General features: G+C 55.6%; 1 protein-coding gene across 2 annotated transcripts in view; it reads left to right on the top strand.

The window, feature by feature from the left end:
- The window catches only part of ITGAL (integrin subunit alpha L), a 38,139-nt gene extending 23,429 nt beyond the window's left edge, over positions 1-14,710 (top strand). Inside the window, exons 19-31 of one of the 2 annotated variants that reach the window (XM_032431035.1) lie at positions 362-415; positions 509-582; positions 927-1,068; positions 2,936-3,046; positions 3,383-3,462; positions 3,561-3,647; positions 5,165-5,240; positions 9,727-9,840; positions 10,094-10,150; positions 10,247-10,345; positions 10,747-10,842; positions 11,518-11,628; positions 13,452-14,710. In XM_032431035.1, coding sequence (XP_032286926.1) covers positions 362-415; positions 509-582; positions 927-1,068; positions 2,936-3,046; positions 3,383-3,462; positions 3,561-3,647; positions 5,165-5,240; positions 9,727-9,840; positions 10,094-10,150; positions 10,247-10,345; positions 10,747-10,842; positions 11,518-11,628; positions 13,452-13,625 — 1,275 coding nt within the window. In that variant the 3' untranslated portion in view covers positions 13,626-14,710. Of the gene's footprint in view, positions 1-358; positions 416-508; positions 583-926; positions 1,069-2,935; positions 3,047-3,382; positions 3,463-3,560; positions 3,648-5,164; positions 5,241-9,726; positions 9,841-10,093; positions 10,151-10,246; positions 10,346-10,746; positions 10,843-11,517; positions 11,629-13,451 lie in introns of both variants that reach the window. The other variant, XM_032431034.1, reaches the window with a different exon arrangement.
- Positions 14,711-14,959: the final 249 nt, after the last annotated feature.

Below are 14,959 nucleotides of genomic sequence, written 5' to 3'. Positions count from 1 at the left end.
TGGGGTTTGCCGAGGAGAACCACAGTAAGAGCTAGTCACTGGCGGGCGAGCCCAGGGAAGAAGGAGATGGGCTAGGAGGAGCTTTGGAGCTGCTTTGTCAAGGCCAGGTTCTCTTGTCCAATGAACACCCTGAGCCTCGGCCTCCCTTGAGGAGCTGCCATTCAAGGACTGCACAGGTGAGCTTGGGGCCGAGTCAGGAGGGTGAGGTGCCGCCTGGGGCGGGCCTTGGCTCCTGAGAGGGGCCGACCAAGCCAGCCCAGCTGAGCCCCAAGCTCTGAGCCCCTCCAGCCCTCCTTCGAGAGTTCTGCTGCCTCAACTAACCTGTCTTGTCTCCCGGCCCTCCCACCACTCTGCTCAGCAGGGCAAGGACATACAGCCCATCCTGAGACCCTCACCACACACAGAGGCCAAGGAGGTAAGAGGGAAAGAGAGGCAGCTGGAGAGACCAGGCTCCCTCCCTCCTGGGGCTGGGGCCTGAGTCTCCTAGTCTTTCTTCTTGGCCTTTCAGATCCCTTTTGAGAAGAACTGCGGGGAGGACAAGAAGTGTGAGGCAGATCTGGGGCTCTCGTTCTCCTCTGCAGGGTGAGGCCTCCAACCCCCTGGGCCCTCCTGTGCCACCTGGTGTTTTCCTGCGGCAGCTCCTGGGTGCGGGAAAGAACAGGGCGCTTCGAGTCAGAAGACCCGCGTCTGTACTCACTAGATCTGTCTCGTGGGCCTTCGTTCGCCTCTTGGGGAAATTCCAGTCCCTTGGGCACGCCTGTCAGGATCAGATGAGGTCGAATCACTCAAAGCCTGTGCACAGGAGCTGATTTGGGTGTATTCATTTTTTTCTAGCCTAGCAGATCCCTCAGTTCTGACAGCCCCCGCCTCTGATCCTGCTTCCTTCACCTGGGCCTCTGTAACTTTTCCCGGCTCTTGCCCCCCAGATCCAGTGTCCTGCGTCTGACCCCCTCTGCCAGCTTCTCTGTGGAGCTGATACTGAATAACTTGGAAGAAGACGCATACTGGGTCCACCTCCACCTGAGCTTCCCCCAGGGACTCTCCTTCCGCAAAGTGGAGATGCGCAAGGTGAGCGCCAAGGCAGGGCCTGCCCCGAGGCCTCCCTTGTCCCCACAGCTCCTGCTCCCCTCGCAGGGCCTCGGGCAGACAGGACAGCCTGAAGATGTGGGCAGCAGCAGGCATGCAGAAGCCTTGCGCCCACATCCGGGTTCTCAGCCTGATGGCCACCCTCACCCTCCATGGGCCTCAGATCCCCCACCAGAGAGGCTGGGGACACCCGCAGGGCTAGCGAGAGGGTCACATGGAATGGAGAATGTGACAGAGGCTTGTGGATCTGGTGACCAAGAAGGTGTTCACAGATTTAGTGAGCGCCCTCTCCCTCCATCCTAAAGGGGACCAACGTGTTTTTGCGGGGTGGCCTGGGTTGCTTTATTTTTATTTTTATTTTTTTAAAGATTTTGTTTATTTATTTGACAGAGAGAGACACAGCGAGAGAGGGAACACAAACAGGGGGGAGTGGGAGAGGGAGAAGCAGGCCTCCCGCAGAGCAGGGAGCCCGATGTGGGGCTCGATCCCAGGAACCTGGGATCATGACCTGAGCCGAAGGCAGATGCTTAACGACTGAGCCACCCAGGTGCCACCAAGCCTGGGTTGTTTTAAATACAACTTTTACTTTGTTAATTCTCAGCGCTGAAGTAATACGTGATCACCACAGAAAGCTGGAAATCACAGAGAAGTTTAGAGAAGACTATCACCCCATACTCTTACAACTCAGCACTTACTACTTTTAATATTTTAGTGTTTATCCTGCTGTGTATGTACACACATACATATAAATTACGTTGCATATTCATTCATCCTGTACTTGTTTTTACTGATGGGCAATTTGTTCTCCATTTGGTTATTTTTCCTCCTTGTTTTTAAAACAAATGGTTATTGTGGTAAAATATATGTAATAGCAAAGGTACCATTTTAGCCCTTTTCAAGCATACAATTCAGTGGCATTGAGAACATTCACGACGTTGTGCCATCGGCATCTGTTTGCAGAATTTTTCCATCATCTCAAACAGAAGCTCTCAATCCATTAAAAGCTGTAATTCCCCATTCCCCACCCTTCGCCCCTGGTCATCTCTCATCTACTTTCCGTCTCTATGAATTGGCCTATTCTAGATTTTTCACAGACGTGGAATCATAGGATATTGTCCTCTCGTGTCTGTCTTCTTCGCTTAGCATGGCATTTGTGAGGTGCATCCATATGACAGCATGGGCCAATTTGCTTTTTAAGGCTGAATAATACTCCATTGTATGGATAGACCACATTTTGTTTATCCGGGCATCTGTCGGTGGACATTTGAATTATTCTCACCCAGCAACATTAAATGCTTCCTCACGGGGCATCTGGTAGAGTGGTGTAGAACTCGAGATCCAGAGTCAGACAGACCTGTGTTCACTTTCCTACCAGATCCCTGCCAGATGACCCAGGGGTGGGACCCGGGGAAGTCACCGGACTTCCCCAAGCCTCTGTTTCCTTATCGAAGTCCCTCCCTGATCTTGAGGCTGAGATCCGTCCTCCCAGAGGATGGTGAAGATGAATGGTTCTATGCTGCTTAGCCCAGGATCAAGGCTCGAGCTCACTTTAAAAATGGTTGCTGACTGTGTAGATCTCACTGTATCCTTACCTGGGATTGTTCAGCGCACCGAACCATTCCTAGCTCTTTGAACTGTTGGATCACTTCTGGATTTTCACAATTATACATCGCGTTGTGGTGAACATCTTTGAATGAAGCCTCTGGCTGTGCCCCTGACTCCCCCCCTCCCCCTGAGAATATGCCCTGGCAGGGACAGAGCAGGGGGACGTGGGCCCTGAGGGTTGGTGGCCTCCGGGAACCTTGGCCTTGCCCACTAAGAAGTCTGTTCCTTCTCTTCTCACCCCCAGCCCCACAGCCAGATACCTGTGAGCTGCGAGGAGCTTCCCGAGGTATCTGAGCTTCTGACCAGGATCCTCTCTTGCAACGTGAGCTCTCCCATCTTCAGAGCAGGCAGCTTGGTGAGTGCCGCAAACCCCGAGGAGCCAAGCAGCCGCTGAGGGGCTTTGGGCTGAGGTAGGGAGGGAAGGGTGCAGGTGATGGGTAAAAAAGCTCCCCCTTCCTACCCCAAAGGGAATGACAGCTTGGACTTTGGAATCAGGCAAACCTGGGGTTGGGTTATTCATTTTGTGACCTTACACGCGACTTAAATGTTTGGAACTTTGGATCCTCATCTGTACAATGGGGGTAAAACACCTATTTATGGGGCTAAATAACAGTGGTCCCCGGTCTCGCAGCAGTTGGGCTTGGGGGCCCTGAGGTGCTTCCCTCCTCATTGCCCTCTCCTCCCCTGCCAGGTTGTCATCCAGATGATGTTTCATACGCTGCTGAACAGCTCCTGGGGGGACTTTGTCGAGCTGCACGCCAATGTGAGCTGGTGAGCAGGCCCCAGGCAGGCGCCCCGGCTCGCAGACGGCCACACGCTCCTGGCCACACGCTTCTCCTAACACTGGCCTCTGCCTTGCCCCCGTGCAGTGACAATGAGGACTCAGGCGTCTTGGGGAACAACTTGGCCACCACCAGCATCCCTGTCCTGTACCCCATCAACATCCTCACTGAGGAGTAAGTCCTGAGCCGCCCACCGGCCCTTTCCTCCCACCTCCACCTCCCCCACCCAGGGCTCAGCCTTGCCCCCCGGGGCTCTCCTTCAGAGCCTCCTCCTTTCCTCTGGCCCCCCAGGGGTCATTAGAACTGATTCCAGCCACAACCCCAAGAGTTTTCAACACCCCAAAGAGTGGAGGCCCTTTAGGAGTTCTGAGATCAATGGTTTACTGATGGAAGAAAAAGCACACGGAGTGTTGACCTTATTTCAGACACTGTGCTCGCCGCAGTGCACAGCTGGGGCCTCCCCTGGAGCTTTCAGCCCCTCAGGGGGCAGCTGCGCCTCTCTCCACGTTCCAGGGAACAGGCAGGCTCGGAGAAGGGAGGAACTCACTCAGAGTCTTAAAGCTAGGAAGCACGGATGCTGGCGTCCGAATTTGGGTCTGTCTGACTCCAAAACCCTGTGCTAGATGCCCCCTGCTTCCTGGGGGCCAGGAGCGCTGGGAGAGAGAAGGAGAAACTGTTCGCAATGGCTCTTGCCCACAGAGAGCTCATAGTCAGGTAGGAGAGGCCAAGCTCACGCGTACACAGAATCAGTGAGTCTCACAAGGTTATGGCGGGAAGGACCCATCGGGATCCCCAGTTGGATTTTCTCATTTACAGAAAAGAGGATGAAGCCCGAAAAGCAGAGTAGCTTTCTCAGGTTGGCTCAGTGAGAGGGGGACAGGGACAGTGACTGAGCCAAGGTCTCTGGTGCTTTTGAAGGCAAATGCCAAACACAATGATATTATCTGGAGTGCAATATGAAATTAGAGCCAGGAGAGGTGATTTGGGTTGGAGGAGTGATGGGAGGGTTCATGGAGAGGTGGGGGCTTAAACTGGGGTCTGGGGAATGAGGGGGTTCAGATAAGGGCCAGGGAGGAGGAAGGACGTTCTCCTGAGAGAGAGAGAGAGAGAGAAGAGCGTAGACGAAAGGAAGCAGCAAGCAGTGGGGTAGATTTGGGGAGCAGGGAGCGCGCAGGTGTGGGGGACAACAGGTGTGTGTGGGGTGCAGCGGGCAGGATTGGACATGGGGGGCTGTGGGCCTGACCCTTGTGGGCAGCAGGGGGCCATCGGCGGATTCCGAGTAGGCAGGTGGCAGGATCAGACAGTGACATTAGGAAGGTCATTGGAAGGATGGGATGGCGAGGAAGCCAGAGGCTGGTGCCATTATGTGGGAGATGAAGGACCCAGAGGACAGTGGAGACCCTCGTGAGGTGGGGACCCTGTGTGGCGGGGAGCACACAGCTCCAAAGGCACATCCGCCTGGGTTCCAGCCCTGGCCCTCCACGGCAGAACGCCGGGCAACAGACAGACCCCTTCCATGAGCCTCACTTTCCAAAGGGAAACAGCAGAGCGCTGGAAGGTTACATGAGAGCAAGGCTGTGTGGTCCCTGGGGGTTCCCTCAGAGGCTTCCCCTGGCCCGGGCCCCTGCCCTGCTGGAGATTGGGTCCTTGTCTTCTCCTCTTTCTACCTCTGCTCTTCCTTCTCTCCACAGCAAGGAAAACTCCACACTGTATGTCAGCTTCACCCCCAAGGGTCCCAAGAGCCACCTTGTCAAACACATCTACCAGGTATGAACCTCCGTGTGAAAAGGCCCTTCTGGGTCACACGGTTTCCAGCCCCATCCTGAGGAAAGCGCGGAGGCTGCAGAGACACGAGCCTCATCCTCGGCGAACCCGGCGCCCTCCGCCTCATCCCGTGATCCTTTCTAGAGCGCCTCACAGCCCCCACGGAAGTGCCTCCAGCTCGTTTCCAGCACTGGATCCTTTGTGGGATCGCAGAGCTTGAGAGCCAGAAGCACTCTGAGAGAGAACCTAGATTTTCATTCACACGTTCAATGAGCCACAGTTCTAGTCTAGGTACTTTTCTCTTACCTAAGTCCGTCAGGGCCCCTGACCCGGTTCTCTGCCTGGTGCTTTATATATGTGACCCCCTCCCCTGTGATTCTCACCCCAGAAGGTAGAGGCGTGGCCATTCCCAGCGTGCAGATGAGACATCCACAGCACAGAGAGGCCGAGTAACTTGCCAGGTTACCCAGCCACTAAAGGGGAAAGGTCAGATTCCAGCACTTATTGGAATACCAAATTTCATGTGTTTAACCTCTGTGTTAATGATCTGTCACTTCTCATGCCATATGCTCGGAGCTGTAATAGCAATCTTCACGGGAACAAAGAAGAGGGAGGCCAGCCCCTGAGACTAAAGCTCCAGGAGTCTAAGGCCTTTTTAGATGTAACCTCAGAGAGGAGTAGGCACTGACCGTGCGGAAGGCACTCTTGTTTTCCCATGGAGGAAACTGAGGCCCCAAAGAGAAACTGTCTTTGCCCAAGGCTGTGTTGGCGTCAGGGCAGACTGGGGCAGGAACCCAGCAGGAAAGGGACCCCAGGCAGGTAGCCCGTTTAGAACAGAGGCTGGAGCCATCTCCTCTGGAATAGATGATGGAGGAGAGGGGCCCTTGGGGAGGTCAGATGCCCATTTGCATAGAGAATGGCCAGCAGGGTTGGTTTCTAGTGCTGTTCGCTGGGATGCCTCTGGGCTCCCCGAGGAGGTTGGCAGACTAGTCCTTCTGCCAGCAGAATAGTGGGGAAGACTTGGACAGGCATGGATCCAAGCCCCAACTCTACCCCTGGATCTCTGTGTGACCTTGGGCCAAGGGCTTAACTGTCCATGCCTCAGTTCCCTGCTGTGACAAATGGCGTTCGGCACGAGAACTTGCAGGTGTTGTGAGGTTGAAGTGGGGTACTTACTCCCCGTGGAGTGCTTGGCCCGGTGCCTGGGGAGTGGAGGCTGTTAATGGCTGAGGCGGGTCTTGGGCCCCAGCCTGGAGATTCCGCAGCGACTGTGGAAGCCTGCTTCCCTTCTTGCCCCACTCCTCTGGGAGCCAACTCAAACCTTTTGCGCTCCCCCCTGCCCCCACACACCCCATCTCTCTCTCTCTCGGGGTAGTCATCAGAGCCAGATGCCTCCGGCCACCCCCAGCCACATCAGCACCCTCCAGCATCTTAAGCTCTGCATTTGGCTCCCTGCCGCCTGGCCCACCGCGCAGCCACTCTTGCTAAAGGCCCTAATGATGTCTGTTTTAACGAAACCCAACTAGGCGTGGGACACTGGGGATCTTTCCCTCTTGCCGGAAGCTCTCCTGTTAGGCCCCTTTTGCCACAGGGACGTCAGCTGGGGTCTGTTGTGAGCTCAGCAGGCATGGTAATCCAGTGAGAGCTGGGCAGCCGGCCCATGGGGTCTTCTTCCTCATGGGCTCCCTCTCCCCTGGCCGGTTAGGCGCATAGGCTTCAGCCAGACCTGAAATCTTTTTAAAGCTCTGCCATTTCAAGCTGTGTGGCCTTGGGCAGTTTAGTTAACCTCTCTGAGCCTCAGTTTTTCAATCGGTAAAATGGGGATGATAACCGCACCTACTTTAGGTGGGTCCATCATCCAAGGAAGGTGATAGAGCACAGCCCATCCAGTCTCTGGAGGCGCAGCCTGGGCTCAGATGCCCGCTCTGCTCCCCGATCACTTCAGACAGATTCTTCTCCCTGAACCTCAGTCCTCCCCTCTGTGACACGGGGACAGTGCTGCCCGCCACAGACAGCGGCACTCGGCCAGAACCACAGGATGCCCAGCGAGCTGAGCGTTCGGCAAATGGCGATCGTTCTTACGTGCGTCTCCCCACGCGCCCCATCTTCACTGCCCGCCCGGCATGGGTTCCCACAGTTCGCGTCCCCCTCCCAGCTCGCAACTCCGCACCACGACCCTCCTGCTCCCCCGGCGCGCCTGGCCCTGCAGCCTGTCACTGCTCTCCGCCCAGATGCCCTCGAGCATCTTTTTCTGCCTTTTAACAGCTTTATGATAGAATGAGATAAAAGTCACAGTCCATACGATTTACCTGCTTTTATGAAAAAAGATTTTATTTCAGAGAGAGAGAGCACACAAATGGGGGGAGGGGCAGAAGGAGAGGGAGAAGCAGGCTTCCTGCTGAGCAGGGAGCCCCAAAGCAGGGCTTGATCTCAGGACCCTGGGATCGTGACCTGAGCCGAAGGCAGACACTTAACCGACTGAGCCACCCAGGCACCCCTGATATACCTGCTTTTAAAGTGTACAGATCAGGGGCACCTGGGTGGCTAAGTCCCTTAAGGGTCTGACTTTGGCTCAGGTCGTGATCTCAGGGTCCTGGGATTGAGCCCTGAGTCGGGCCCCCTGCTCAGCGCGGAGTCTGCTTCTCCCTCTCCCTCTCTCTCTGCCCCTCCCCCTGCTGGTGCTCTCTTTGTCTCTCTCTCAAATAAGTACATAAAATCTTTTAAAAAAAATAATAAAGCATATGGTTCAGTGGCTCTTAGTATATTAGTAAAGTTGTACAATCATCACCACAATCTAATTTTAGAAGATTTTCATTATTCCAGAAAGAACCTTTATGTAGGGGAGGAATCCTACAGTATGGGGTCTTTTGTGACTGGCTTCTTTGAGTTCGCATGGTATTTTCAGGGGTCATCCGCGTTGTAGCCCGGGCCAGTTCTATATTCTTTTTTATTGCCAGATAATATTACATCGTGAGGTAGGCTGAGCTAGATTTGTCCGGGCGTCACCTGGTGGGCATCTCGGTGGTTTCCACTTTTTGGCTTTTATAGACCGTGTTGCTTGAACATTCCTGCACAAGTTTTGGTGCAGACTCGTTTTATTTATCCTGGGTATATACCTAGGAGCGCAATTGTCCCTCTTGAAGCTTTGTCTCAACATGTTCTAAACCAAATGTATCACTTTCCCCTAAGCCAGCATCACCTGAGGGGTGCTCAAAAGCACCCTTTTCCTCAAGCAGAACTTCCAAGTCCGGGTGAATTTGTCCTTCCTCCGTGCCGGGCCCCCCTGCCTCCTCAACTTCTATTCCGTATTCCCTTGTCTCCTTGGCCCCCACTACTGTTCAGACTCAGGTTCCTCTCCCTCTTACAGCTGTTGGCACAGGCTCCCGGCTTGGACCTCGGCCTGCCTTCCCCACCTCTTTCCGTTCTGGGCCTGGCGTGAGGGAGCCCCCCAGAGCCTGCCCTCCTCAGCTGTCTTCCGTGACTCGCCTTGCCTAGTTGAGGGTCCCCTGATTTCTGGCCTTAGGCTTTCTGGGCACACAGTCTCACCCCAAGTCTCCTTTCCAGACGTATGTCCTACCTCCTCTCTGTCCCAGGCCCCCTACCTCCCGCCGTGTCACACTCGCCTGGTGCTGTCCTGACTCCCCACATTTTCGCTCCCTGGGTGCCTTCCGCCATCTTCATCTGTTCCAGTCCTCTCTGTCTTCCACGGTTAAAGTCAAATGCTGCCTCTGACATTAGGCCTTTTCAATTTAACATACCTGATATTTTTCAAGCGTCCACAAATGTTTGTCGAGTGACTAATGGTAGAACCTCTCCAACTGGATATTAGTTTCCCTGTTTGGCCTCCCTGAGCCGTGGTTCCATGGTGCTACTCCTGAGTCACTTTCTTCTCCGATTCTGGGTCTCCCAGGCCTCGCACAGTTGGCCCTTTCATCTAAAAGGTACTCAGGACTTGTTTCTTAAATCAGTTCAGTGCCCTCGCCAAAGTGAGTCCTTCCCAACCTGCGTTGTGCCAACAATTTTTGCATCTATCCTTGTTAGATGCCCTTCGTTCTTTCTTCCGCTTATTCAGGCATCGATTTTTCTGGAGGTCTGCTGTGTGCTAAGCAGTGTGTCAGGCAGCAGGGAATTGCTAGGGAAAGAAGCCACAGGGGCTGCCGTCACGGAGCGTGCAGTCCGTGGACAGACAGACCCACGTCCTGCTGGGAACGGGGAGCGCTGTGGGAACACGTGGCGGGGTAGCCGCGCTCCCCTGGGGGCATCAGCCGAACCATCAGAGATGATACTTGAGTGGTACCTTGCCAGGTGTGCGAGGGTCTGCCCCGAGGAGAAGGCAGAGGGGCATAGGTAGCCCGCGCTGGCCTGACGTCTCCCCCACGCGTCCCTCGGGCCTCAGCCAGTGAGGATTGCCTCTGGAGGGGTGGTTGGAGGGGCGGCTGGAGGGGCGGCTGGCATTTAGGGCTCTGCAGGCCCGCGTCCTCTGTCCTAGGTGAGGATTCAGCCTTCTGTCTATGACCACAACATACCTGCCCTGGAGGCCTTGGTTGGAGTGCCGGGGCCTCACAGCGAGGGGCCCATCACACACAAGTGGAGTGTGCAGATGGTGAGTACTGCCCAGAGGGGGGACAGACACCCAGGTCGGTGGGAGTGAGCCCATAAAGGGGTACAGATGTGTGGGAAGGGAGTGAGGATGGATGCATCCTGCTGGGCTCAGTGATTTCTGAATCTGCCAAGAGCCAGTGGGTGCTGATGCCCCAGATCCGGCGAGTGGGGAGGGAGGCCACGTTGTGGCCTTAAGGGGCCAGCGTCTTCTCTCTGCTCTGGACTAACCTAAGGCCCCGTCTCATCATTCCTAGGAGCCTGCTGTGACCTGCCATCGTGAGGATCTCGAGAGGCTGCCCAGTGTGGCTGAGGTCCGGGCCCAGGGGCTCAGAAGTTGGGGTGGGGGCTGACAGAGTGCAGGTGGGAAGACAGGCCTCACTGACCTCTGCTCTCTTCATTCTTGGCAGCCTTGTTTGCCCAGAGCCAAGTTCCACTGCCCACTTACCTTCAAGGAGGAGATCCTCGTCCAAGTGACCGGGACTGTGGAGCTGGTGGGAGAGATCGAGGTAGCACCTGCTGGCAACAGACGCAGGGGGTGGGGAGAGCCCAGGGGCTGAGCTGTGGGCTTCCCCACCAGATGGGCTTCCTGCATTTTTCTCTAGTACCCGGATGCAAAGCCCTGATATTTCCACAGCGGCAGATGAAAGAGAACCACGATTTGCTTGAAATTTGCAGGGCTGTTTTCATGGGTCTATGGAGGGTTCTTCTGGGTTCTCTGCAGGAAAACTTTCCTGCCAGCCGTGGGACGTGGCCCATTAGGACGCTACGGTAGAGAACTCAGAAGCCGTGGTGCACCCCGCTGCGGCCCCTTCTCCTCGGCTTCTCCCCCTCAGTCGAGGTGGGGTCAGAGGTCAGTGGGTTCTGCTCCTGTTCCCCTGGCCTGACGTCTCCCCCACCCCTCCCGCAGGCCCCCTCCATGTTCAGCCTGTGCAGCTCCCTCTCCATCTCCTTCAACAGCAGCAAGCACTTCCACCTCTACGGCAGCAACGCCTCCCTGGCCCAGGTATGGCTTTGCCTCCTCAGAAGCTTCGGGAACAGAGGGCAGCAGGGGGCTCCGCGGAGCCCCAGGGCAGAGCTGGAAGAGCTCGACCCAGAAGTGGGAGGGCCCCGTGGGAGGTGTGGGCTGGGCCCAGAAGGAAGAGCTTCCCGGCGCTCAGAGCTGTGGGCCTTGGCGAAGGCCGTGCTGGATGCCGTGGGCACCCCGCTACCACTTGGCAAGCGGGCCCCACGGTCACCCGTCTGAGACGTGTCAGGCAGAGATCAATTCGATGGCAGCTCAGCAAAGGGTACCCACCCCGTGCCCACTCTGAGCATGACGGGAAAGTGCTCGAAGCAGAGCGAGCAGCGAGTGTGGGGGCCCAGGCCACCCAGGCGGGAAGCTCGGAGCAGGGGAAGGGAAGCTGCACCTCAGCCAGATTCTGGAAGGTTTTGCATGCTGAGCTGAGATTCTGGCATTTCATTCTGGGCCCGAGGAAGCCATGTCAGGGCTTCCGATGGGTGGTGTGCACGTTTCCCAGCTCGCTCGGGCGGCTGCACGGAGGTTCACTGGGGAGAGGCGTCGGGGCCAGCCTGGCGGTGTCGGGCCGCAGTCCCGACCAGAAACGCGGAGACCTCGCCATTCACAAGCATGCGGAGGTGGGAGAGCCTTCTCCTTACAGCCCCTTCTCTCCTCCTGCAGGTCATCATGAAGGTTGACATCGTCTACGAGAAGGAAATGCTCCATGTGTACGTGCTGAGCGGCATCGGGGGGCTCTTGCTGCTGCTGGTGATTTTCGCTGTCCTCTACAAGGTGGGGGCTGCTGGGAGCCACGCGCCTGCCTGAGACAACCAGGCTGGGAAAGGGAGTCGGGGCGGAGAATGTCATGTCAGGATCAGGGAGCGTTAAAGCTAGAGGCGGCCTCAGCCTCCTCGCTCCTTCTACAGATAAGGCTGGTGCGGCCCAAAGAGCAAGGGAGACTTCCCCCCCATCCCTCCACCAAGCACTGGCAGAGCCAGGACTGGGGACCTGGGGAAGGGGGCTGCGCCCACATCTCAAGGGCCGGGCCCTGGGACAGAGCGACATCCCACAGACATGGTCCCTGCCTTTGGGGGGCTCACAGTCTAATGGGGGAGACAGACGGGCGCACGCATGGTAAGGGCTGCACTCAAGGGCCTTTGTGCTGGAGCCTCGCTTAGGCTGGGGGAGTCCGGGAAGGCCTCCCGGGAGAGGAGGCATTTGAGTTGGGATTTGAAGGAGGAGTCGCCAGGTGAAGAATGCCAGAGGGCAGGTGTTCCATATGAAACCCTCAAAGAGTCCAGCAAAAGACAACGCAGAAAATCGGTTTCTTCCTGTTGCCCTCCCAGAGGGTTGTCGCTAACAACCACTCGGTTTCTGTTCTTCCAGGTTCTAATTTTGTTGTTTAAATATGTGTATACGTGTGAGCATGAGAGAAACAAAGAGAAAAGTCAGTGTTTGTGTACACAGGTAGAAAACGTAAATGGGGGGCGCCTGGGGGGCTCAGTCGTTAAGCATCTGCCCTCGGCTCAGGTCGTGATCCCAAGGTCCTGGGATCGAGCCCCGCATTGGGCTCCCTGCTCTGCGGGAAGCCTGCTTCTCCCTCTCCCGCTCCCCCTGCTTGTGTTCCTGCTCTCGCTGTGTCTCTGTCAAATAAATAAAATCTTAAAAAAAAAAAAAAAGAGAGAGAAGAAAACGTAAATGGAAGGATACCATATAAACTGCTTGGGAGCTTGTATTTCCCGCCGGATATTCCATCTTGCTCTCTCCGTGTGAGCCCAGTCAGATGCACCTCTTATTCTTTAACCTGGCTGGTTTGCTGCTGTCTTGATGGCCCACCTTTTATTTAGACAAGATCCCCACGGATAAGCATTTAGATTGTTTGTAATTTCTACCTATTTTTTTAAAGATTATTTATTTATTTATTTGATCGAGAGAGGAGAGAGAGAGAGCAGAGCAAGGGAGAACACAAGCGGGGGGAGGGGCAGAGGGAGAGGGAGAAGCAGACTCCCCACTGAGCAGGGACCCCCCCCCACTTGGGGCTCGATCCCAGGACCCCGAGATCATGACCTGAGCCAGAGGCAGATGCTTAACCCACTGAGCCACCCACGCGCCCCTAATTGCCACCTATTTTAAACAGTGACCAAAAATGGCTCTTGGCTCCCACATATTTGCACACTTGTCCTACTCTGAGCATGACGGGAAAGGGTAGGGGCTTCTTTAGAATTAATTCCTGGAGCCGGAATGGCTAAGCCAAAGAATATATACGTTTTGGAAAAAAAAAAAGAATACGTATGTTCTGAGCTTTCAGCACAGAGTACGTGGCCCATACGAAGCACCATGTAAGCGCAGGCTATCGCTGTTAGTATTCCCGGATATTGTCAAACCGCCCACCCCAAATATTGGTCCGTGACATTTTGATGAGCCTGAGGAATAAACTGTTAAACATACAGCTTTTCAACATACTGCCAGGAAGCTCGCCCCGTCCCTGGAGCGGATACCACGCACCCGTGGCGCGCACGACTCATTACCATGAAGGGTGCTTTGATGTTTTGCCAAGGCCGATTGGTCCGGAGTGTTCCATGGACTTTCCTCACTCCAGTTTTGTCTTCCTGCAGTTTGGCTTCTTCAAACGGAACCTGAAGGAGAAGATGGAGGCCACTGCAGAAGCTTCCAATGGAATCCCTAGAGAAGACTCGGAGAAGCCAGTGTCCCAGGAAGAGGCTGGGGACCCGGGCTGCCTGGAACCCCTCCACGAGGAGGAGGCCCAGGATGGGGACGGCAAAGACTGAGGCCCCGGCCTGACGCAGAGGGCCCACGACTGGACTCGGGATGCCAGCTGGCCCTCGGCCTCTACCTGTGTCTCGCTGTGTGTCTTCGGGCAAGTCACTGCCCCCACCTGGGCCTCCGTGTCGCTGTCTGGAACATGGCGCTCACTCCTGCCTGCCTGCTCTGCGGGCTCATGGTGAGGGCCCCTGAGGGATGGGCGGGCAGGCCACAGAGGGGAGGCCTTGTCATGGTCAGCTGGCTCTGGCTGGCCCCGGTCCTTCTTAGTATCCTCCCCTGGAAGACTATATGTGATCTAAACCTGGAAAAACTGTCATATCAGGACGTAGTGACTCTCTCGGCCCTCACACACACCTGCCCTTGGATGTCCCCAGAGGCCTCAGACTCCCAGAACCTTGCCCTTCACTCTCTCCTGCCCGGAGTCCTGTCAGCTTTCCATCTGCTGCTGGAGAGCAAACCTGATCCATGTCACTGCTTTGCTCTGGGGCTGGAGCCCAAGTTCCTGAGCATGCCTTCCAGAATCTGCAGAATATCTTTAACATGCCAGTGCAAATTCGGGCCCCTGTTGCCTTCCTGGCCTCCTCCAGAGACTCCCCACCTCCCTTCCTGAGCTCCAGTTACACCAGCCTTCCTCACGAGCCAAGCTCCTTCCTGTCTCACTGCCTTCACCCAGACTGCTCCCTCTGCCTGGAACATTCCTGCACTCTCCTTCATTGCGTGGATCATGTTTGCTACTTAATGCTCATCTCTCAAATCCAGCCATGGACTCCATGGGGGTAGGGACCGTACCAGTCATGTTCACCTTGGTAACATCACAGAGCCAGGCACACAATTTCACCGAACTAGGGAGGGTGCCAGTGGGAAGATGGAGAAAACGTTTGGGTGGGCCCATGGCATCTCCACCCTTCAAGCCTCAGTCTTTCCCTGGGCTCTGGCCTCCTTGCTCCACAGCCCCCACGGGGACGCCCCACGCCCCACCGTGGCCCCCACCGGGAGGCTGTGAGCTCAAGGCGCCCGTCGTGTCTGTCCACCCGGCTCCCAGCACCAAACACAGTGCCTGCCAATGTTTACCCAATAAATGTGAAAATCCGTCCAATTTTGTGATGTTTTTATGCTGGTGCCCCATTCTGGCCTGGCTCAATTAAATGAACATTTCCTTCTCAACCCTTTCTCTAAGTGGGACCCAAACAGCTCTTCTCTTTTTTCTTTTCTTTCTTTTTTCTTTTTCTTTTTTGTTATGACAACCCTCAGAGACTGACCTGCATAAGGCATTGACAATTCATTAAGGTGTGAGACTAGACCCTCCCTGGCCTTTTTCTAAAAAAACAACAATTGGTGG

This window comes from Phoca vitulina, unplaced genomic scaffold (assembly GCF_004348235.1).
Source record: "Phoca vitulina isolate PV1807 unplaced genomic scaffold, GSC_HSeal_1.0 scaffold45, whole genome shotgun sequence".
Lineage (NCBI taxonomy): Eukaryota > Metazoa > Chordata > Mammalia > Carnivora > Phocidae > Phoca > Phoca vitulina.
The sequence above is the reverse complement of the archived record's forward strand: the minus strand, read 5'-3'. Positions and strand labels throughout refer to the sequence as shown.